General features: G+C 35.8%; 1 protein-coding gene across 1 annotated transcript; it reads right to left on the bottom strand.

The window, feature by feature from the left end:
* Nucleotides 1-6,163: 6,163 nt before the first annotated feature.
* Nucleotides 6,164-24,247, bottom strand: LOC107780032 (uncharacterized). Its single transcript, XM_016600539.2, has 18 exons — nt 23,523-24,247; nt 20,627-20,696; nt 19,780-20,373; nt 19,488-19,679; nt 19,266-19,379; nt 18,667-18,725; nt 18,372-18,438; nt 18,178-18,229; nt 17,959-18,051; nt 17,695-17,778; nt 17,159-17,583; nt 11,818-11,879; nt 10,946-11,015; nt 8,685-8,765; nt 8,479-8,580; nt 7,540-7,664; nt 7,202-7,319; nt 6,164-6,704 (listed from the first exon to the last, which is right to left on the bottom strand). The coding sequence occupies exons 1-18, from the start codon at nt 23,576-23,578 to the stop codon at nt 6,588-6,590; spliced, it is 2,481 nt and encodes an 826-aa protein (XP_016456025.1). The 5' UTR covers nt 23,579-24,247; the 3' UTR covers nt 6,164-6,587.
* Nucleotides 24,248-25,265: the final 1,018 nt, after the last annotated feature.

Here is a 25,265-nt window from a genome sequence, read left to right as displayed (position 1 = left end):
TTCGACTTCTTTGCACAAGGAAAATCTGGCTTCTTCTTCTCAAAAGTCCTCTCCCGTCATCAGCCATGGAAGTGAAGTGGACTGAGCAAGGATTTTTTATTTTTTTTTATTAGGAGAAGAAATTTACTGATTTTGGTCTCGTTAAATTACCTGCAGTTTCAGTACTTTATGCATTTTCTTTGCCCAAATTTGTGCAAATATATCAACAGCTAATGAAAGGAGAAGACAATTTGAAAAGAAAGAAAAATCCACACCCAATATTTACATTAACTTATTAGCTTACCATGGTTAGTGATAAAATTGATGTGAGAACATGTATGAATTACCATGATAATTTTGTAAAGATACATGTCATGTGTTTATTAAGATTAGTGTAAACTAGGGTTGTCTAAGGGGAAGGGAGTACTCGAAACCGGTCTGATCTATATGGATACCGGTATCGCTTCTTCCCGGTCCGATTGGGGGCAAAGGAAATGGGTACTGAGAGGATATCGGAAAAAGTACTGGTATAACCGATCTGGTTGGTACCTTTAAGGTACTGAAACGGTACCGGTCTGATTGGTACCCTTAAAGTACTGAACCAGTTAATATCTTTAAGGTACCGGACCGATACCCTTAAACGTTCTTTTTAATGCAGTCGTCGTTTAACTGTTAGATAACAATTATGTTCTAAAAATAATCGTTAGCAACTATCAAAAAAGACTATTTTTTCCTCCCACGATCTTTCTAACACCCTCCCCCTCCCCCTCCCCCTCCCTAATTTATTTTTTTAGCCTCTAAGCTTATTAAAATTTACTTGTGCCCTATCTTAAAACTATAAATACCCCATTTTATTCATTCAGTTTTCACCAAAACTCTCCTATCTCTCTTTTTCTAATTGCAATTGACGTTCTAGCAATCTATTATTTTGGTATAAATTTTTCAAGCATTAGCATCAAGTATACGACGACGTATTTTTTCTTGGCACTATACTACTAGTTGGACTCCATCATCATCAATTATACGTCAGCGTATAAATTGGCGTTTGGTATATTCATTCCAACTTGTATTTATTTTTATATTTATTTTTATTATACTTGTGTTGCTCTTTATTTTTATTTTTATTATTAAAAATGGATCCCAAAATAGTAAGAAACGTATTTTGAAAATTGACCAGGGGTAATGCTAGTTCAAGTAATCCTAATCCTCTTGATGACTTCACTCACATAGATGAAACACCTGTCTAACATGATGTTAATATTAATTATCAACCATTATATCACGAAACACTACCAGCACAGTATGGTAATTATGAAAATTTGAGTGAGGACAAAGAAAACATAGATGAAAACCCACTAGTGTTGTTCCTACAGCTCCAACTCGGAGTCAATCTCAATTAGGAGCTAATGTTTTGTTACCTCACACTAGACAACCACTTAAACATTAAAAAAAAGATCAAATTTTTGGCAATGATTTACGCATGATAAGGTTAATGAAGAAGTTATTTGTAAACTTTGTCAACAACGATTATCTTTTCAAAATAAATCTTGTCATGAAACTTCATCACAAAGTTGTTTGGCTTGCTAAGAAGGGGATCTCCGTTCTGAAATAAATCTTATTCGATCCGGGCATTGTTCTCATAATGTACAACCACAAGTATAAAAATACAAATAAATACTTGTCACTTGTGTTAGAAATCTAATGTTTATATTGCATTAAATAAAGTAAAACGCACTTCATATCCTTGAATTTTTTCATCCCTTAAAGTTTGTATGTATTTAAATATAATATTTTTTAAATTTTATCTTAAAAATATCCCTAAGTACCCTTATTGTCCCCTTAAGTAACCTCCCCTCCCTCCAAGACCAGTAGTGGTACTGGTATGGTAACGCTAAAAATCCTCTTACCCCGTACCCTTAATTTCTCTTAACCACAGTCCCCTTAAGAAACCCTTCTTACTGGTACTGTCCCAATATCCAGTCCCCTTACGTACCCAGAACCCTTCCCTTAGACAACCCTAATGTAAATACTAGGTGTGAGTAGGGGTGGCAATTTGAGCCCAAACTCATCCAACCCCCCAACCCGCCCAAAGATTATTGGGTTGGGCTACAAACGTTTTAGCTTATATGTCTATTTGGGTTGAGCCCAAGTTAACCCATTATTTTTTGAGCAAATTATGTTATATACCTATTCTACCCAAAAATATTACCCGGCTTTACCCATTCTAAAAATAATTACAGTACATACCTATGCAATCAAAAATAATAACCCAGCCATCTATCTTCCTATTTTTGTTTTCTTTGTAGCTAACTTTTCTCCTCCCTTTTTCTTTCATCCCCTATCCTTTTTTCCTCTCTTTCTCTTTCTTCTCTTTCTGATGTTGCCAGTATCCCTATATTTTCTAAGTAGATGTATGATTTATCCACCTTTCCTTTCACGTCTTTATCATCCATCCCGGGGAGGAAAGGCTAACAAAAAAATCTATCAAAAAATAATAAAAATTTCTAAGGTTTTAGTCTGCGACAAAATTGTAAGGTTGTATAGGTAATCATCATTTGTAATGACCCAACTGATTGTTTTATGTATTTGCGCCTTCTTTCCCACTTTGATGCTTTACACACGTGTAATTTTGGCTTTATAACTTGCGAGGTTTATTTTCATTCCGAAAAGGCTTCGGGTTATTTTGGTCCCTTTGGTTCTTGGTTTAGAAGCCTAAGTTGGAAATGTTGACCGAAGTTTGATTTTTGTGAAAACAACCCTGGAACAGTATTTGCCTGGAGTCGAACGGAGGTCCGGAGGTTAATTTGTATTGCTTTACCGAAAGTTGGAAATTTATGTTTAGAGGATTTTCCAAGTTGACTGATATTAGATTATGATGTAGAAAATTGAGTTAATTAGATTAGGTGACAACTGATATTATTTCAGTTTAATAATAGAATTAAATCTTTTTTAAACTCTTCGCGTACAACTGTATATCATGTTGGTATATTTATATACTATACTGGTATCATATGTTAATTGGAGCCTTTTTTGGTTGTATTAGTTATATTTAATTGGTACACTGTTTGACTTTTCTTTAGTAATAGTAGAATAGTACAGTATCTTGAATTTTTTAAATTTTCCTTTATGCATGTTTATTATGTAATCATTTTAATTTTTTCTTTATGCATTTGTTTTATGTAATAGTATTACAGTACAATATCTTGAAAGACATTATTATATTAATATGTGGTGCACTATTTTTTTATTTTTCTCTTTATGCATGTTTATTATGTAATAGTAGTATAGTCATATATAGTTGCCTGGAATTAATTAGTAGAACCGTATACCCTATTGGTATAATTATATGTCATATTGGTATCATATGCTAGTTGAATCATTTTTTGGTTGTATTAGCTGTATTTAATTGGTATACTATTTGATTTTCTTTTAATAATAGTAATATAGTACAATATCTTGAAATACTTTATTATATTAATATGTGGTACACTATTTTTTTATCTTTCTCTTTATTCATGTGTGTTATGTAATAGTAGTATAGTCATATAGTTGCTGGGAATTAACAAGTAAAATTGTATACCATGTTGGTATAGTTATATATCATATTGATATCATATGGTAGTTTGAACATTTTTTGTTGTTGTTTTAGCTGCATTCTTACGTGAATTCTATTCTAAAATTATTTATATGAACATGATTTGCAGTACTGGAATTTTTTTGTGCCGATAGACATAGATTATGTGTATTATGTAATAGTTTCTATAGTTATAGCCAATTGTTGGAATGATCTCATACAACTATATACCCTATTAGTATACAGAATGAGCAAGTTGCTTTGCGAATATTTAGCTTGCAATGCGAGCATGTAATTTTCTCATACTTATATTGCATCATTTAATCTTTTGGTACAATAGTATAGTCGCAGATAATTGTTGCAATATTCTAGAGCAATCATATACTTTGTTGGTATACATGTATACCATATTAGTATCATATGGTACTACAAGTCTTTTTTGCTACTTATACTTTTATTGTATTTTCCAATATTTTATTATCATTTTTATTCCAGCTAGTATATATAGAGATTTGGTGGTTGTAGATTATGCTTTCTTGCTCCATAACTAGTTGTGTTACTGCTAATGGTAGAGTATGTACTGATATTTGTAGGGAAGGAGATCAAGGTTTGTATGACAATCACGTGTTGATTCTTAGTATCTGATTATGTAATTTATGGTGTTTAGCAGCAGTCAGTGTGATATTCAGTGAATTAGATGAAGTGACAACTCATATTATTTCAGTTCAATAATTGAATTAAGAAAATGAAAAAAAGACAAATGTATATTACACTAGTTATATTAAAAAAAGGTGAATATATATTTACTATATCAACTATTTTTCTTATTGTATAAAAATAAGAATAATAAAAAATAGTGAAAACAGTAAATGAGATTAGATTATGAAAAGAAAAAGAATAAAAAAAAGTTAAATGAAATTAGAAAAGGAAAAAAGAAAAAAATAAGAAGAAAACGAGAAAAAAGAAAAGGAGAAAATAAAAAAAAACAAAAATAAAAGAAGCATAGAAATAAAAAAGAATTGGAGAATAAAGAAAAAATTCACCACAAAAACTATTATGGGTAGAAAATGTAATTAGTTTATGGGTAGAAAAATAAATGGATAGACAAGGGTAAATAGTTTTGTTTTCATGGGTAACTGTGTCAAAACCCGTTATTTTTTATAGCCTATTCTAACCCATGAAGTAGCTCAAATACAACCCATGAAGCTCACCCAAAACAAAAGGATCTCAACCCATCTTATCTAGAAATTTACTTAGTTGCCCCAATCAATTTTTTAATTTTTTTTTTTGTATTTTTAGTTTTCTATTTTTTCGTTTTTTCTGCACCACCCACCCACCCTACACCCTCCCCCCTGCAAACCCCCTCAACTTATACTTTTTAAACTTACACATTTTAAATACTAATTTGTTATTTAAGAAAATATATTTTGATTCTCAAAATATTAATAGTATTTATTTACCTTTTATACATATGTGTATAAAAGGTAAAATGCTTTGTTTATGCAAGATGACCATGGTTCTAAAACATAGGTCAAGTTGGGCGGGTTGGGTTATGACTTATGACCCATTGTTTAGCTCATCTTGACGTAGCCCATCTTAGCCAAGTACACTTTGGGTTGGATTAGGCAATGACCCATTTATTGACCTAACCCATCTTCACCCGCCCAAATTCAGTTCAACCCGGCCATTTGCCAACCCAAGGTGTGAGCAAGTCTTTTTCTATTCAAAAGAATTGAAGAAACAATTGCGGTAGCTTATTATACGGCCATATAGCAGAAAACCAAATTAATATAGAGATATCTAAAAATGGTTTAATTTTTCTACATGGGCATTTTGACATAAGAATTATAAAATTCCAAAAAAAAGTGAATTTTTTTCCAAGTAAAAATGATATTTGAAAATTAGAGTTATGTTTGGACATGAATATAATTTTTGGTTGCTTTTGAATTTTTGTGAGAGATCTAAGTGAAAATTTTGAAAAACAATTTTTTGAAATTTTTCAAATTTTCGAAAAATTCCAAAATTTATCTTGAAAATTTTATGGCCAAACACTAATTTCGAAAAAAAGTGGAAATTTTCCAAAAAAAAAAAAGTGAATATTCTTATGTCCAAACGGGTTCGTAACGTTCAAAGTGAGTTCACTGATGAAGCGAGCAAAGATGAATAATTACCAACTTCTGAACCACAGCAATAAATGCAACTCGTGGCAAATTAACTTGAAGCTTGATAAGCTATAATAGTAATAATGACAATGTTAAGGTACCAATAGGGATTATATATGTGAAGGGGTCTTTATAACCACACCCTCCTTGCAGCAAAGCCCTTTAGAAATCACCAAAAAAAAAAAAGATGTACTCCTATACCTTCATAACATTGTCAATAACTGCTTAAGTCAAACTTCAATTTTGATTTCCAATATCTGCTTACCATTCTAAAATAAGAGTCCAAAAAGCATAATAACTAAACCTCCAACATTACAATAAAACCTGCAGTACTTCAAAAACATGATAACATAACACTATAATAAACTCAATTATAATAACAATAAATATGCAAAATCAAGATTCAAATTCTCTATGATCTCATAGGAAGGATCTTTTCTAAGCAAAATTAAGTCAAACTAAAGTTACTGGCTTCATATTAGCGGAAGAAGAGTCTGGTATACATGGATACATAAGTCCTTACTTCACCCATACATAAAGAGCAGTGTGTATCCAAATTCAACCCACTACATTCTTTTCTTCCATTCTTATAAGGAATTTCCCATCAACATTATACATTGGAAACCGCCACTTTACTAACAAGATAGTAAAAGAACATTTCCTTTTCTACACTATCATCTTGTAACTCACTATTATTGTCACTTGATGAACAAATAAACTGACTATATATGCTCTTAAGGGGATTTAATGAAGAAAAAAAATACAAAAAGTGTCGCTTCAATTCTTTTGTGACCAATATAAAAAAGGGCATCTCATATCTAGCCTTTTGAATTCCAGGCGACAGATGAAATTTGTTCCAGCAGCAGCCCTTCTTAGACCTCTTGCAGTTTCTGCTCCATCTGATGGCCGTTCATTTCCTTCTGCTGAGTGTTTGGACTGGGTTCCTCATTCACTGGCTTGCTGTCAATAACCTCCTCGGCTGGCTTCCCCTGTATCATTCAATTATTTTAATACTGGCAAGTATAACCGCGTTCGGTTGGCAGTTCAAAGACGAAGTATGCTACATTAAAACTGGAATAAAGAGATAGTTGTAGGGCAGCAGGGGGGGAGGGGGGTATATCTCTCCTATAGAAGCCACACTATGAGAGCTTCAACCAGCGTTAAGAGACTGTAGTTACTTGACTCGACAAAATCCAACTGCATTTTCTATAGAATGTCCTTATTGCCCCTAAACTAGACAACTTGGTCTAATAAAGCAAGAAGATGGAGTACATAAAGCTTTATTCAGAAGTTAATATGGGTACAGGTCTGAAAGAGGCCGGTGGATGATGAAATACCAGTGGAGGTAATATTAATATCTACAGGTTAAATTGTATGCTCTTACAAATGCAGTAAACTAGGCTTGTCTTTTGACAGGAGATTCTAACACAATTTTAATTTAGTCGACAACATCTCAAAAATTGGATTTAAAAAATTATGGACTCACCTTGTTCTTGTCACGCCATCCAAGTCCAAATGGCACCGACAGCAAGCTGATCTTTCTAGCAGGTATCTCCGATGATGAATCTTGGTTGCCCCGTACCGGAGATGAAAGCTGTGTGGATCTATAGAAGAGCGTATTCATCCATTTTAGAGAAATAAAGATATGCTTGAAGAAATTACTGTATGTGGTTTGCATTACTAGTGACAAAGACATGGTAATAATCGGAGGACTTCATAACACAGGACATGATATCAGGAAAAACACTATGATAACCCGATGGGAGGTACAAATGGTGTGTCGATCAGTACCTCACGAGGATATCATATGTAAGGAACTATTACCTTGGAGAAGGTAATACTTTATTTTGTCCGGACTGGTATTGCAAGGTAGCCTCCAGCATTGATTCAGCCATAACAAGCCTCTTTTCCATCTCAGCGAGGGATCCCGTGGCTTCTTCATACTTCTCCTGCATAGCAATTGTAAACATGAGATATCCAATGTATTAGCCATTTATTTTATTATTTTCCAATTACACATTGTTGTTCCGAATGGACAAGAAGGGCGTCAATCCAATGATTTTAATGTGACTGCCTTTTTTTTTTTTGGGGGGGGGGGGGGGGGCTTGAAGGTTATGAGGAGCAATGAAATCCGTTAAATGGTATGTACAAAAGATGGCATCAGAATTATCTGCAGCCGTTCATGCAATTCTAGCATTTTTAGAGCAAAATACTGCGGCTTGCCAAAAATTGGGAAGATATGGATACTTTGGTTCAAAAGGTGAATAATAAATAAAGCATCTAGAAAGGACTACCTAAACACAACCCTCAAAAAGATGGTGCTTAAGGTCAAGTGAATAGAAGACTATATTAAGCACACCTCTTGTGTTTAAGCAGCTACGGTGCTCAAATTCACTTTAAAAGATCCACCAATGAAGATCTTCACCAAATCTAATGGAATCATAATATATTTATTAGGATTGAAAATATCAATAAAACAACTATGGATGTATGTTTTAGATGAATGAGGGACATGATTAAGCATCATCATGGACACCAATATGTTATAATTTGAATGAGCTTCTGCAAAAGAAAACATAAAGAGATGATATATCCACTATGCAGATCACGAAGAGTATTAGGAGAAATTCACTGCATTTAAAAATGTTCATCCAAATAAGCAGAAAAAGATTGACCTAGTTTACTAATTACTATAAATAAAATTGAAGTAACATGAAATATAAGTCAAAATGTTTCACCAAGAAATTCAATCAGTAGAAAAACCTGTAGCATTTGAGAGGCAAATCTTTGAGCTACTGCCTCTTGTTCAGCGAATCTACGAGCATCTTCCGTTACCCTCTGTTCTTGCTCAACCCTCATGAGAACCTAGAAAGCAATTTCATTCATATAAAACACCATAGCAAGCTAGAATGAAGATATTAGATAATATTCAGATATGTTATCATCAAATATTTAATGAGAATTGTCACCTGAAGCATGGCACTCTCTTGCTCTTGCTTATCAGCAAGTGCCTGTCGGAGCTCAACAACCTCTTGTTCTAATTGCTCAACCTAAATCACAGGGATATGCCAGTGTGCAAATGTCATCATGAAATTTAATCTTCACTTAAGGAAAGAAAAAGAAGAAACAACCCAAAAATAATAATCTACGTGGGATAAGAAAAAAGCAAAATATGAAAGAAGGGAAGAAACCAACCAATCAACTAAGCCCCATCAGTCTATGGGTGGGCGTTCGGGCAGTTTGGATTAGATATGAAAATTTCGGTTTGGATTTTCGATTTCCAGACAAAAGAAATGACAATCCAAATAATCCCGGATTGGATCGGATTTTTTAAGTTCGGCTTCGAATTAATCGATTTGGATATTTCGGATTTTCGATTTTGAGCCTATATATTGAGTTGTTTCTTATTCTTACAAAAATGAACATCCAAATGAAATATTCATGTTAAATTGCCGTAAAAGTTCCTCATTTTCACCGTAACCCTTCAAATAAAGTATTCTAGTAATGAAATTATTATCACGAGACATTAATAAGGCCAATAAGAATTAACAATAGTAAAACTATACCCAAATAGAAAGTATTCTGACAGTAACTTAATCATTAGTATTAAATATATGAGATAATATTTAATGGGTAGGATATTGGGCTGATTACCGTTGGCATGACCAATGGACTAATATCTAATGGATAGCACTAAGTATAAAATTTTTGGATTTTTGGATATCCAAAAATCCGAAGTACCAAATCCAACATCCAATCCGAAATCCAAAAATTTTAAGAATTAAATCCAAAATCCAAAAATTCAAAAAATCTGGATTTCGGGTTTGCCCAAACTATGCCCCTACCCATCACTAAATTAGTTGAGGTAGCTGTATGCACGCTCTTTTATTATTTCCACTTTATTCAGGCCCAAAGTACTTTCATTCTAGTACTCAGTAGTTTGTTTTTTGGGCAATTAGAGGTTCTCTAGATCTCCCGTTTATCCCTACTCAGATTACTGGTAATCACAACAAATTGGTATTGCCAATGTAGATTCTTTGTTTCCTTTGTGTTCTGCGCTTAGCTAAGTCCACTATAATTCAAAGAGATTTCAAGATTCTTTCCACTTCCCCATTTGGTGATTCAAACTCCAAACTTCTTGGTTGGAAGTTGGCAAGCTCTTACATGAGCCACTTCTCTTTAAGGCGTCTCATTTTAACCTCTATGTATGCTATTTGCAACTTCTGTTGGATGTGATCATTTAATCCTGTCCAATCTTGTACATCCCTCTTAGTGTCTGCATTTTTAGAACATTCTCATAATTGATCCATCACTGAATTAAGTGCTAGTCGTCAACCTACAGCAATCCTCCTCCATTATCCTAACTTGAGACTGATTATGCTTAACAAACATATGTGGAATTTATCAATGAAGTTTTGGAAAGAGAGTTTATTGTGCCAACCATCTAAAAAGTGTAGGAAGCTCTTTTCTTCCATGCTCAAAAAGATGTACAGCGGCAGACATTACAGTCAAACTTGTGAATCATAGGGAAGATGTGCTTTTGAACCAGAGAATTACAGTCAACCAAAACCACTTATCAAAAATAAAAAGGAAAGGAAAAAGAAAACAATCAAGCAAAACCCCAGAGAAGAAGAGATTAAAAAAAAAAAAATTAAACGATCCCTGGGGATTTTGAGGCACCTCCTTATGGTTGAGACTTAGTTTACTGGTGTCCCATCATCTCGAAAAAACCTAGGGATTTTTCACCCTCTACGTATCCACCCTACAATCCAAGAAACCAAACTGGGTCCAGGATGATAAGACAATTGTAACCCCTTATTAGACAATTGACTATTCTACGTGAACACCGAGAGTATTCAAGGTTGCACATGTTTATTTCATTGACGAATGCATGGTCCTAAATTGCTCGGACGCGGGTAAGGCTGTCCGAAACAGGTGTGGATCTAGAGGTCGGATCCTTCGAAATGTGAATTCTAAGATTGGAGGATATGGATCCTAGTACGGATACGGGTGCGGGGATGCACAAGCAATCAGATAATTAGATGCTTCACTTGACCAAATCCATCACAGGCTTATAAGAAGCACATCAAAGCATGCTGAGTAAAATGCCAGAAAGCTGGGGGTCTTCACTGTCTTTTGATATAGAGGGATGAGAATTATGAATGCAGGGATATAATTTTCTACTCAGGCGGAAGTATATAATGCATGCATAAACAAAACTCTTAAGTACCCTTGCGCTCAACTGCCGCCTATTATCCTGCTTGACCATCTCCATCAATGCTGTTTCCAACTCCTCTGCTCTGCATACATGGAAAAAACACAAAAGGACATCATTAGTCCACTTAATATCTCTTTTTTCTTTGTTTTCTTCACCCACACACACGAATAGGTATAAAATCTTGACCAAAAGTGCTACAGACAAATAGCAAAAATAAAGAAATGTTCAATGCCATTATTTATAAGGTAAGGATAAATATTAAACTCCATTGAGTTCCAAGTTTGATAGACTACTCTCTAAAGGGAGAGTTAAACTACCAAATTCTAAGCATCACGGTTCTCTCTTTTTATAAAAAATGACAGTCAATACAGACTACTTTAATTTTGAATAGATATTTTGCAATTCTTTTGGTGACCTTAGGCTGTCAGAGATTGGCTTACTTTCTCAGATACTTCCCTCATGCTTTGAGACAATTGATCAGAGCAGAAATTTGAGGCATCAAAACACCCCCTTTTGCTACTTAGTTACTCTTTCCCCACCCTGAATCATGAGGCACACAGAGGAAAGGACAAAAATTGGGAGAAAAGGTAGCAGAACCAAAAATAGGTGGGTTTCAACTGGATGGGAGGATCCATGGTTTCAAATTTGTTATTTACTTTGCCTCCTAAAATTAACAAAAAAACAAGGGTGATTCTTACTGCAAGTACAGAATGATTTCAGAAAAAGGCCACACCTTTGTTGTAGCATAAAGGTTTCACGAAAATATCAATCAACTGTTAAAAAACGTTCATAAGGTAAAGAAGTTACAGTTCGAAGTGACCAACTATGACAAAAGCCAAAATGCAAAGTAATACAACATTAACATTAACATCTAATATGTGCACCTTAGTTCAGCAGATCGTTTCTCCTCCAACAACTTGCACATCTCAACCTTCAGCCAAACCACCTGCATTGAAATCATACGTTAAAATATGCAAAGTGAAGGTACACCAGAATAATATATGACCATTCACAGACTATTCGAAGCTATCTGAAATATTACTTTGATAATATCCAAACTAACAATCAAATTCCACAAATTTCTAAGAAGAAATAATCAAATCAAACAAGAAAAGATAAAGACTAAATTGGAGTTGAAGGTAGGGAAATTACGGAAAACAGAGATAAATGAAAAGATGGGAGGTGAAAAGATAAATAAAATGAAAAAGAAAAGAGGAATCATGTGAGTAAGTGAGTAATACTTTAGAAAACATATTCTATTACCTTACATCAGGCATGAATAGCAGGCAATACTGTATGATTAAATATGAAATAAAAGCCAGACAAGAGAAATAGCATTGAAAATCATAGATGCAGCTGTGTAGCATCATATTTCAAAAGACTTCTACAGCCAGTGAGTATTAAATTCAACATAGTACTTGATGTAAACTAGACATGAGAGCTACATGACACTTCAGTGCACATAACATATTCATTTGCAGTAAAGTCACACGGGATTGGTAATATACGCGTGTGCGCGCATGTGTATAAGTTTTTTCTGCTATGCAGGTCTCTATAATGATCCTTCCGCAGGTGCTAATAGGCGACTTGAGGCCAGGTAAATCAACTGACTTGTCTGTTAGTTTGATAGTTTGATAGTTAAATAGTAGTAAATAACCCTAATCCCATATGTATTAGGAGTAGGACATGTATTTTATATATATAGGGCTCATTGTATCATTGTCAATATTAATCAATAATATTTTCTCCCGTGCATTCTCACATGATATCAGAGCGTAGGCTTGCTTTGAGCACTCTAATTTCTTCAAAGTAACAGCGCCGGAGGCACGACCCAGCCAATTAAGGCCAGGAGCACATCGCCGGCACAAGGGACGAAACGACCGGTGCAAACCTAAGGCGGACCAGCCGGCCCATCCCAAAGTCTAACTATGACCTTTTACTATAGTCCATTCAGATGTTTGGGGTCCTAGTCGGGTCAGTTCTACCTTGGGATTCCGCTACTTTGTCAGTTTCATTGATGATTATTTCAAGTGCACTTGGATATTTTTGATGAAAAATCGATCTGAGTTGTTTTCTATTTTCCAGACCTTCCACACTGAAATTCAAAATCAATTTGGGGTTTCTATCCGCACATTTCGTAGTGATAATGCCCTAGAGTATTTGTCTTCCCCATTTCAGCAGTTTATGAACTCCTATGAGATTATTCATCAAACATCTTGTCTGTACACATCTTAGCTGAAAGAAAGAATAGACATCTTATTGAAACTGTTCGTACCCTACCGCTGCGTTTTTGGGGAGATGCAGTTCTTACATCTTGTTATCTTATTAATCGTATGCCATCTTCAGCTATCCAAAATCAAGTTCCATTCTCTATCTTGTTTCCCCACTTACCTTTATTCTCTCTTCCACCCCGTGTCTTTGGGAGTACGTGATTTGTTCCCTACTGCTGCATTTTTGGGGAGATGCAGTTCTTACATCTTGTTATCTTATTAATCGTATGCCATCTTCAGCTATCCAAAATCAAGTTCCATTCTCTGTCTTGTTTCCCCACTTACCTTTATTCTCTCTTCCACCCCGTGTTTTTGGGAGTACGTGATTTGTTCATGACCTTACTCCAGGAAAAGATAAGTTAGCTCCTCGTGCTCTTAAGTGCATATTTCTAAGTTACTCGAGAATGCAAAAGGGATAGCGATGTTATTCTCCTGACCCTCAGCGATTTCTTATGTCTGTTGTTACCTTCTTTGAAACCCAATCATACTTCACAGGTCCAGTTAATCACTTAGATATTTCTGAGGTGCTACCAGTTCCTTCTTTTGGAGATTCAGTCCCTATCTCCCATTCATCTTCCTCCATAGCTCCACCACCTACAGTTCCAGTTGCAACTCCACCACCTATAGCTCCAGTGCCACCACCGAGTCCAGTTCCACCAACTATAGCTCTAGTGCCACCACCTAGTCCAGTTCAACCTTCTACAGCTCCACCACTCCTGACTTATTATCGTCATCCGCGCCCAGCATCAGGCCCAGCTGATTCACGTCCTACACCTAACCCTGCTAATACTGCGGACTTGTCTCCTCTTAATCAACCGATTGCACTACGAAAAGGTATACGGTCCACACTTAATCCTAATCCTCATTATGTCGGTTTAAGTTACCATTGTCTATCATCATCCCATTGTGCATTTGTGTCATCTTTGTCCTCTGTTTCCATCCCTAAGTCACAAGTGAAGCACTGTCTCATCCCGGATGGTGACAGGCTATTGACGAGATGTCTGCTTTACATAGAAGTGGTACTTGGGAGCTTGTTCCTCTTCCTTCGGGTAAATCGACTGTTGGTTGTCGTTGGGTGTATGCAGTCAAAGCTAGTCCAGATGGCCAGGTTGATCGACTTAAGGCTCGTCTTGTTGCCAAAGGGTATACTCAGATATTTGGACCTTGAGGATGACGTTTATATGGAGCAACCACCTGGTTTTGTTGCTCAGGGGGAGTCTAGTAGCCTTGTATGTCGGTTGCGCCGGTCCCTCTATAGTCTAAAGAAGTCTCCTCGAGCCTGGTTTAGTAAGTTTAGCACAGTTATTCAGGAGTTTGGCATGACTCGTAGTGAAGCTGATCACTCTGTATTTTATCGACATTCTGCTTCAAATCTCTGTATTTATCTGGTCGTTTATGTTGACGATATTGTTATTACCGGCAATAATCAGGATGATATTAGTAAGTTGAAGCAACATCTCTTTCAGCACTTTCAGACTAAGGATCTGGGCAGATTAAAGTATTTTCTGGGTATTGAGGTCGCGCAGTCTAGCTCAGGTATTTTGACCTCACAACGGAAGTATGCCTTAGATATTCTTGAGGAGACAGGAATGACAGGTTGTAGACCTGTTGACACTCCGATGGATCCGAATTCTAAACTTCTGCCAGGACAGGGAGAGTCTCTTATCAATCCTGCAAGATATAGGCGGTTGGTTGGTAAATTAAATTACCTCACAGTGACTAGACCTGACATTTCCTTTCCTGTGAGTGTTGTGAGTCAGTTTATGGATGCAGTTGTCTGCATTCTTCGGTATATAAAATCAGCTCCAGGCAAAGGCTTATTGTTTGAGGATCGAGGCCATGAGCAAATCGTTGGATACTTAGATGTTGATTGGGCAGGATCACCTTCTGATAGACGTTCTACGTCTGGATATTGTGTCTTAGTAGGAGGAAATTTGGTGTCTTGGAAGAGCAAGAAACAGAATGTGGTTGCTCGGTCTAGTGCAGAAGCAGAATATCGAGCAATGGCTATGGCCACATGTGAGCTAATTTAGATCAAACAGTTGCTCAAGGAGTTGAAATTTGGTGAGATTAGTCAGATGAGATTAGTGTGTGATAATCAAGCTGCTCTTCATATTGCGTCAAATCCAGTATTCCATGAGAGAACTAAACACATCGAGATTGACTATCACTTTGTTAGAGAAAAGATACTCTCGGGAGATATTGCTACAAAATTTGTGAAGTCGAATGATCAGCTTGCTGATATTTTCACCAAGTCTCACTGGTCCTCGTATTAGTTATATATGTAACAAGCTCGGTACATATGATTTATATGCACCAGCTTGAGGGGGAGTGTTAGTTTGATAGTTAAATAGTAGTAAATAACCCTAATTCCATATGTATTAGGAGTAGGACATGTATTATATATATAGGGCTCATTGTATCATTGTCAATATTAATCAATAATATTTTCTCCTGTGCATTCTCACATTGTCAATCCAGTGATGAGAGCCTGAGACTCCTAAATACTATGGCAAATAGAGATAACTCACACCCACTCTAGGTGATTAATTTTGACAAAACCATGATACATCCTTTATTTTTATTTTTTTGAAAGGTAAGATTTTAAAAAAAAAAGGATTCCTCCTTTATTATTGGTATCTTGGAGGATATGTCATTATGGAGGCACAAATATTATAACTGGACAGTACCATAGAATGTTGCTATATTCCCAGAAAACCTACATGCATTTTCTAGCTTTATTGGATGAAAAGATATTCGAAAATCTGACGGGAGATGTACTTGAACCAAAGGTCAGAGTTTTCTGATAAACAGGCTTTCGACACAGCAGTTAAAATAAATCAGAACGCCCGAGAGATGATTTTATTTTTTGATAAGACAGCGCCTAGAGAGATGATGTTGACTCTGTGTGTATATATAGAATATATCAGTACTCAAAAGACTTCATGTTGTTAGTACACTGGTAGGCTGTATCTTTCCTTTAAAAGCCAAACCATCTGACAAACAAGTCAAATATCTCATTAGGCTCTCCCTAATTTCACATTTCTGAAAAAAGTTCCTTGCCATTCTTTAACAATTATCTTTGACAAAACCCCATATATGGCCTTTTTTCTTCACAATCTATGCTCAGAAACACAAACTATGAAATCATTTGCTTTAATCAACAAACATCCAAAGCCTACCCCTACTGCATAACAAATCCAAGGACTGTCTTTTCTTCCTTCATTTGCTCTTTTTTCTTCCCTAATTCGCCAGAAGGTTCAGCTACTAAACCTGCAATTGCACACCTTCAGTTCAGCACCTGGTCCAAAGAGACTAACAAGAACATCGTCATTCGTACTATATCAGGCTGTGACTAAGGAACTGCCCATCAAAGAATGGCAAACTGAATCACTTTAAATAACAAGAGTCCGACAAACAACCACTCACTAAGCTTACAAGTCCAGTAACTACAGCGATTTTCCAATCTGTTTCTGCATCCAGTCCTTTATATGTTAGTTATGACCAAGCTAAAATCAGTGTTTGGCATCATAAGCTGAAGTTCCTGCCTCAAGTACATTCACTGAACTTTCTAATGAAGGTTCTTAACCAAGGAGGATTCTGCTAAACAAATGACCATTCAAGCTCACTCTGTGGTACATCTCTAATTATTCTGGAATCTTCCAGGTCACTTACTTTGAAACAGGAAAAATTAATTAAAGAGGGTTGTATCCTTGGACCAAAATTCTTAACTTGATCAATAACCATCTCAAGCTTTCACTTCCAAAATATCTCTATACAAAATACGACAAATTCAGTAAGCTGCATGAATAATTCTAAAGTGCTAGTTTAGAAAGTTAAATGAGACGATAAAGCAGAGTAGAATATGGTTATTAATAGTTGATCAGGAAAGGTTTGCAAGTTCAAAGGAGAATGAAATATATTATAATTTAGGAGAGATATGACCAAAAGCTACCTGTTCTTGAAGATCTGGAACAGAATCTATTTCCACATTCCCATTCAGGCTCATATAAAGTTCATCCATATTAGCAGATGCAATATCCGTCTGAGATGCATCACTATTTGTCTCTGCATCAGCCTTTTGATCTGTTTTAGTGACTCCTAAAATCGCAGATCCAGAATCATGCTTAAAACTGTACAGTTTAGATGCTAGACCCTGAGAATCCCTCAAAACTCGGAGCCCTTTAGTCCTCTCTTCCAATGCAGCCTTCACGGCTGGACGATGCTTATTTCTTAGTACTTCTAATCTAGCTTCACTGACGTTTTGATAGCCCATGCATGCAGTCAGAACAAGTTGACTGCTATCAAATGTTGAGCCAGCAAGCGACTGCAGCAGGGTGACTGCATCCCCAGCATCTTTTGTGGTAACTAATGCAGGTCCTGGGCAAGACCAAACTACATGAATTTTGTGCAACCCAAATTTGTATATAGAATAAAGCTGCAAGGAAGAAGAACTTGCAATTTGTCAACCCTTGTGAACTCAAAGATTACCATATAATTCCATCAAAGCAAGCGCTGTACGAAATAACATCACTCGATTTCCTTCAAACAGAAGCACATCCCATACCCTAAGGACTAAAACAAAGGAAAATTAATGAGAAAGGGCGTCAACAAACGTAAGATGATAAAGATGCAAATAAGAAGATTCTGAGAGCAGTGCCCTAAAATTAAGCACAATGACAACTTAAAACTTGGTTATATCTACATTATCGGCCACTATACAGCTTAAATTTTTCATGAGAGAGAAAAACCGACCACTTTCCCATGGAAGCATGTTCATAAATATGGAGAGGAACCATGGTCCTGTTACCCATGCTACTTGCACTCCCAGGTAATCCAGATGATTAACTGCAATAAAGCAATGGTGGAATAAGACACCAAAGAGTCAACAAATAATAATGATTACCGCCAACAGACTGATAGATAACCTGAAGAAAGGTGCTTCACAAAAGGAAATTAAAGTAAAAGCCATACCCAACTTTGGAAATCTCTCTCGCACCAACTCCTCAAGAACAAGTTGGTCAACCTGATAAGAGACTGTAGTAAATAAAATCTTGTGGATATGTTCATATTTCTCATATGCAACTGAAACATACCAAAGTAATGTAGTGGGGACGAAGATGTAGCACCAAGTTATGGCAAGCAAAAACCAAAACTTTTTTTTTTACCTGAGACTCTACCATCTCTTCTGAGTAGTATCCATCAAAGTAATCATCTAAAATCCCCATCAAAGTCCTGTAAGTGTTTTTCAACATTTTGATTTTGATGAGACAAAGCGACCAAAATTATACGGAAGCTCATTTTACAATTTACAACCCCATAACAAATAACTCTATAAGTGTGATGTGCTAAAGAACGCCAATGCTCTCTGAACTGTGAACTGTGAGTAGAAGCTCTCCTCTACATATAAATGAAGATGTTCCTCTGGAAAATTAGATGCAAACAAAGTTAAGAACAACATACCAAAATGCATTTTCCTCCGGCATTAAAAGCAATAACAGACCAGCAAAGAAATTCATGGCCTGCATTATTAGACAAAAAGTGTGGTTTGATCGACACCAAAGGATTATTAAATAGGTGAAGCATAAGATGAAAGAAACAGATTTTTCACAAACTAGAAATATAGCACTCGTATGCGCAGATAATATTTAAAAGAAAATAGAGTTTAGAAATAAACCCTAGAATGAAATGCTGATATACACAGAAGAAGAGAAATAACACCATGTCTACAGCACCTCTTAGAACTGTCTGGGAACAATGTCCGACACACTTAAATAGATGATAAGATTCGGCATCTCTCACTTACTTCAAGAATGCAAATATTTAAATAATAATCTTCTCCACATCGTAGTAATTCATCAACTATTATTTTAAGGGCAAAATCGAATCAACAACCGACTTGTAATGTTGGTAACCCAATTTTCTTCTGGCGACATGGTCAAACAGAATTTCAAAGAACTTGACAAACATGAATAGCTTCCCCCACAATTTCCAAATTCCCGGAGGGGAAAAAGAGGAGAAAAGGACGAGTACATAAAAAAGAGATATGCTGACAGAAATACCTGACAATAGCCAACCGAGGGATTGTGTCGAGCATAGGCTGTAAGTAAACGCCTTAAGGCATTTCTCCCATCCTCATCTAGAGCAGGATGTCCAGGAAATGTTCGTGGTAGATCCTGCAATAAACTGCAAGATAAGCTTGGACCCGAAATGGAAAAACCAGCAGTAACATAGAACGCAAAAGGAACTCAAAAGCATAGCTGAGATATAGCACATTCAATAACCTTCTCAATCTGCCCTCTCCATTTTTCAGGTATAGATACACTGTCTATGCTCGCGTCCACTGAACTTCCACAGTCCTCTGATTCCACACTTTTAAGCTCCGTATTATTACCAGATCTAGTGCCTAATGCAAGCAAATCTTGATAATAGGTCCCCACTTTGCGTGCCCTCACACCCACAAAGGCTTGCCAAAGCTGTGATTCCAATATTAAGCTTACATGAATAAAGCTAGTGCATGAACTCAGATTACTTTAAAGAACACAATCATAAGGAAATTTCAAAAATTCTATGTACCTCTCCCCTAAGAGCCATGGGTACTCCACCCTGAACAAGACACTCCAATTCTTCTTTCCAAGGAGGCAAAGACTCTTGACTAGTATTAGCCAAATGGCCAGTAGTATCATTTAACGGAATGTCTTGCATCGAATCTAACTCCGATTTGTCCAAAGATTCTGACCTTTCTATATCATAAAACTCATCTTCTGAGTCCTCTTCAGATACTCCTTTTGTGGGTCTAGACTCTTCAATTGCAGGAAGGTGCTTCCTCGGACCAGAATCTTGCTCCTGTTTGGCTAAGTTTACTTTCTTTTTGACACGAGTGTTCATCATATCCTCAACTGCCTGTAGAGAGGGTCTAATTTCCGTCCACATCTGAGCCTGACAAATTTTCCTCTCCACAGAGGTCAGTATGACATCCTTCTCAGTTGCATTTTCAAGTTGACCTTCTTCCCCGTTCTGTGCATCACAACTTACCTCCTGACTAAATGGTTTGGCACCAGGATTAGTAGAACTTTTGTCTGCAGATATCCCATTTATGGGTAACTGAGCAGACTCTGCTTGACGCTCCAAAAAATCGTTCCACCTATCAGACCTCTCTTCCTCTTCTTCCTAAAAAAGAAACGAACACAAAGTGAGATAATGAGGAAATATTCACTGCTTGATTGCTGAGAAGTGTGGTAGACTTAAAATAAACAGAAGACAAGATGTTTGCAGCTTCGCTTCAGCTGACTACAGAGAAATTGTTTATTTTTGGTCTTCCCTTCTTCTGCCCACCCCCTGGTCTCTTGTCTAATCTTCAAAAAAAAAAAAAAAAAAAAAAAGTACATTAACTGGTAAAACAGCAATAAGAACAAAAGAGTACCTTGTAGATATTAGCATATTCACGGTATCTTTGTACATGCTGAGGTCGTACAGCAAATCCATAAGCATCCCTGTTAACAATGACACTAATTAGTGGGAACAAGAAAATTAAGGAACGGTTTATGGAAACAAAAATCTTTACATGGTTAAGTTCCCAGGAAAAATATTAATGTACTGCCGTGATGATATGGTTATCACTTCATATTACTTATCTTTTCTATTAGTTAGAGAAAATACTAGAATTTTTTTTTGATAAGATAAATAAAATCAAAATAAATCTTATTAGACATAAAATTTTACTTTGTATTAATTACTTCTTGTTAGGATAGAGTTCTAGTAGTTTCAAAAACTCTTATTTCTTCAAAATTCCCCGACATATATACATATAGGGTCTCCATATTCTTGTTTAAATGGATAATATTGGTTGAATTGATTTAGTGTAACAATTTTTCTCTCTAACCTTTCTCCCTACGTCACCTATCTCTATTCCTACACCCCCTCTCCTTTTTATCTCTATTTCTTCTCTTACTATATCTTCTCTCTTCTTCCTAGTTCTCATCTCTTCTGCTTGCTTTTCTCCCTTAACACTTATCAGTACAATGTCAATATGGTACTGAAGCACAGGTTCCTATGCATCACACTAATACACTCTTTACACTTGAAATAATTATCTGGCCACTCATGGCCTAAGCTGTTCGTCCACTTCAGTATGGTGGTTTTCACGAGTATTTTATTCAATCAAAGGATCAATAACCACATTATATTAACTCAAATCTTTTGAGAGTCAGACTAAACAATCTCACTTGTTGTATCGAATTTTCTCCAATTGGAAGAGAATAATGAGATCATGAGGATATCATGATCACTTGAAATAATTAATCTTTTGTTCTGATAAGGTATTTTATTGATGCAAACAACACCAAGCAGGTGCTAAGTCTCTGATAGTAAGCACCCTCCACTTCCAACCAAGAGGTTGTGAGTTCGAGCCACCCCAAGAGCAAGGTGGGGAGTTCTTGGAGGGAAGGATGCCGAGGGTCTATTGGAAACAGCCTCTCTACCCTAGGGTAGGGGTAAGGCCTGCGTACACACTACCCTCCCCAGACCCAACTTGTGGGATTATACTGGGTTGTTGTTGTTGTTGTTAAGGACATGAAGCCTAAAAGAGAGCCACACTCATCTACATTTTGCATTATACACCACAAGTATAAAACAGTAAGTACCTGTACTTTAAATATTGCATAACCTCTTTTGTCAAAAACATACACTGTATAGCCTCATTTTTCCCCTTAAAACATCTCTTATTCCTTTCACAACAAATAGCTCACAGAATGTAAGATGGGACAGTATTCCATATTGCTTTCATTCCCTTTCTCATCTTTTGCCCTTGCCTACACTCCGGAGCTTGTTTCATACTATTTGTAATTACCCCTTATACACCAAATAGGTTTAGAATCAAACCCAAAATTTGCAAAGTAGCAACAATGGAGAAGTAATATTTTGCTAATTTCCGCATCTCCATTGCTTAAATTGCAGCTGCTGCATAAGTTGAGTTCCCTTCTCCGCACCTCTTTAACTCTCATCACTTCACCCTTTTTTTTTGTGATAAGTCAAAAGAAAATGTAAAAAAGTTGTACATCAACACTTTATCTATTAGTTAGAAATGAAATAAATAAAATCTTAATTTAAAGATCATGTTATCTTTTTAGTAATAAATAGAGTTACAGTAGTTTCAAAAGTTCTAATTAGTTTAGAATTCCCTATGCTATAAATAGAATCTTCACATGATTTGCTTGAAATTCTCTGTATTATATATGATTAATTGATTTACTAATATAATTTCTCTTTCTATCCCTTCTCCCTTCAGTCCCTCCTCTATTTTCTTATCGTTTTCTATTTACTATTATAATTTCCCTTCTCATTTTTGTTCTTCTCAGTTTCACCCATTCCTCATTTCTTTCCTGTACTCTCTCTCTCTCTCTTGTCCCTATTTGGTACTATATTAGTACATATTAAATAGGATAAATTAACTTCATTTTTATAGAATGCCCAAAGCTTGTTAAACATTGATTGCTCAAAGAGAACAAGCCCATTAAGACCAAAAGTGAATGAAGATTATGTTTAGCTCCTACTTGGTTTTATTATTTAAGTTAAATTTATTACTTGCAAAAGCGGTTGTCAGATAATTGATTTAAATTTTCACTTTGTTTTAAGCACATTCGGCTAATAGGTGAAAAATTGATTTTCTCACAATAGACCAAATTGATTTAATGTAAGCAACCGAAGTCCTTTTTCCCTTTTAAGTGGAGGTGCTGCAGTCTAGTGGTTGTCATGTTAGTTTCTTCATTAAGAACAAGATTACGTACTTCTTCACTGATTACCTACTAGAGATTGCTAACACGAATTAGAACATCCAACATTTTCATGAACAAAGCTCAATTTTTTTTTTATCCCCATCACTTTACTACGCACCTAAGGTGCAGCCTAGCTGTCAATGAAGTAGGCGAAAACCTTGGAGACGGGGGTTTAAATCTTTGTGGAGACAAAACATGCTAAGTCATTTTTTCTATCTGCCTATCTGCCTAAACCTTGATTGGCAATATTACCGGTACAGTGGGAGATAACAGGTACTTGGTGGAATAGTCGACTAAAAAAAGTCTGATTTACTACACACCGCAGTACACTTCACTCAGTCACCAAAACACACTTTGAATTTACAATCAAAGAGAAACTTGATGTTCATATAAACATTAAAATCAGAGGAAGTTCATCTGGGCAGTAAATATTTTCTTTTTTTTTGCAATTCCTGGTGAGATATAAATAATAATGAAGAATCCAAACAGCATGAGTCATGGATCGAGCTGACAAAGTGGAAGGGGAAGAGAGATTTAAAGGAGTACCTCTTGTTGTCAAAAGAGATGAGAGGTGGATTCAAAACCGCTGTTTCTGCCTTCATTGACGGTAGAAACGATCAACCAAGAATTGTTCAAACTCGGAAAAATTCCTAGATCTTTCCTCCCCAAAAAAATCTAAATGGATTTTAATTTCTTTTTCTCCGCAACAAAAAGACGAATGAAGAAAAAGGGTCTTTAACTTCTGACTTGAAGATTAGAATATCAAGGCTTGGTCTTCCATTACACAGTGCAGTTTCAATTAAAGAGTGGTGGGTTCAGTTCGTACTCAATGCTTAAGCCCTGAGTGTGGGGGTAGAGGGGGGTGGGGTCAAGAAAGGGGGGTGGGGATGGGCACGTCACATGGGAAATGCGAGATTACCGTCAAGTTATGATGACATGTGAAAAGGTGATTGCTTAACACTCTCAGTTCTAAAGCCTATTTTTAGTGAAAGTGAATTTAGAATTTAAAGGGAAATATGTAGACAGATTTGAGCGATCTTTAATTCTTAGGGGTCAAGTGTTTGTGTGTGGGCACAAGATGTTGGTTCAGTTCTGAAGAAAGGTGAAATTAATTTTTCGTCTATCCCCACAACACTTCACCTACCCCCTTCCTATATTCTTCATGTTGGTTTTATTGCTCTTTCCCTTCAATTTGTACGTTTCTTTCTCACATAGTTAATAATGGTAGTGATGGCGGATCTATGTAAAGAGTTATAGATGCTCAAGCACTCATTGTCTTTACCCGAATTTAAGTATATTACATAGGTAAAAAAATATTAGATAAATAGTGAGTGTGCACTTATAGCTAAGTTCTTTTTCCGTGTTCTTTAAGAAGTCTTTCCGACGAGCGTGCATGACTTTAAAATTCTGGATCCACCGTTGAATGATAGTATTAGTACCTATAGTTTAAGAAGGGTGGCAAGTTGGCAACGAGTCAAATCAGAGGCATATTCAGGATTTAAATGATATGGGTTCAACTTTCAAGGTTTTTAGCATTGAATCCATTATATTTTTAAATTTATGGTTTCATATCTACTATTTTTATAATTTTAATGAATTTTTACATATAAATTTTTACTTGTAAAAATTGCACGGGGCACCCTATTTGGTCACCCCCATTTAATTTATACTCATTTTTTTAAAAACTTTTAACTTGTACCCACTTTTTAAACAACTTTAGCCTCATTTCTCCTCCTCCTTCTCCTCCTTCGTTTTCTTCCTTCTTCTTCTACAACGATGACTTCAACATTGCGCTCTTTGATTAATGAAGCTAAAGCAAATATACTGAGGACTTCCACTTGGATTATTATAACATTAAAAATCCCAAACCATGAGATAATAAAAGTTCTTTGAAATTTCAGTTCTGTATTTGTGAATTTCGGTGAAACAAACTAAAGTGGCATATGTCAATGATTATTAAATACATTATGTCGTCTCTTTTTACAATGATTCAGAACTGTACAGAGGAGATGGAGGTGATGTTAATGGACATTGGGTTTATAATAAGGTACAATATTTTCAAAATTAATGGAAACTAACTTTTCTCATTACATACAAGACATATTGTTTATTAGTCCAATGCGTTGACAAACTTAAATGTGAGTGAAAACTACGGATACCTTGTATACTGTGTACACATTGGACAAAAGAAAGAAGAGTTTGGATCAGATAGCATAAAACATGAGAGCATAAAACATGTTGAAGTTAATCAAATATAGAACAAAAACTTCAGCTCTGGAGCTGAAGTTC

Source organism: Nicotiana tabacum, chromosome 11 (assembly GCF_000715075.1).
Source record: "Nicotiana tabacum cultivar K326 chromosome 11, ASM71507v2, whole genome shotgun sequence".
NCBI lineage: Eukaryota > Viridiplantae > Streptophyta > Magnoliopsida > Solanales > Solanaceae > Nicotiana > Nicotiana tabacum.
Note: the sequence above shows the minus strand (reverse complement) of the source record. Positions and strands in the feature narration are given on the sequence as shown.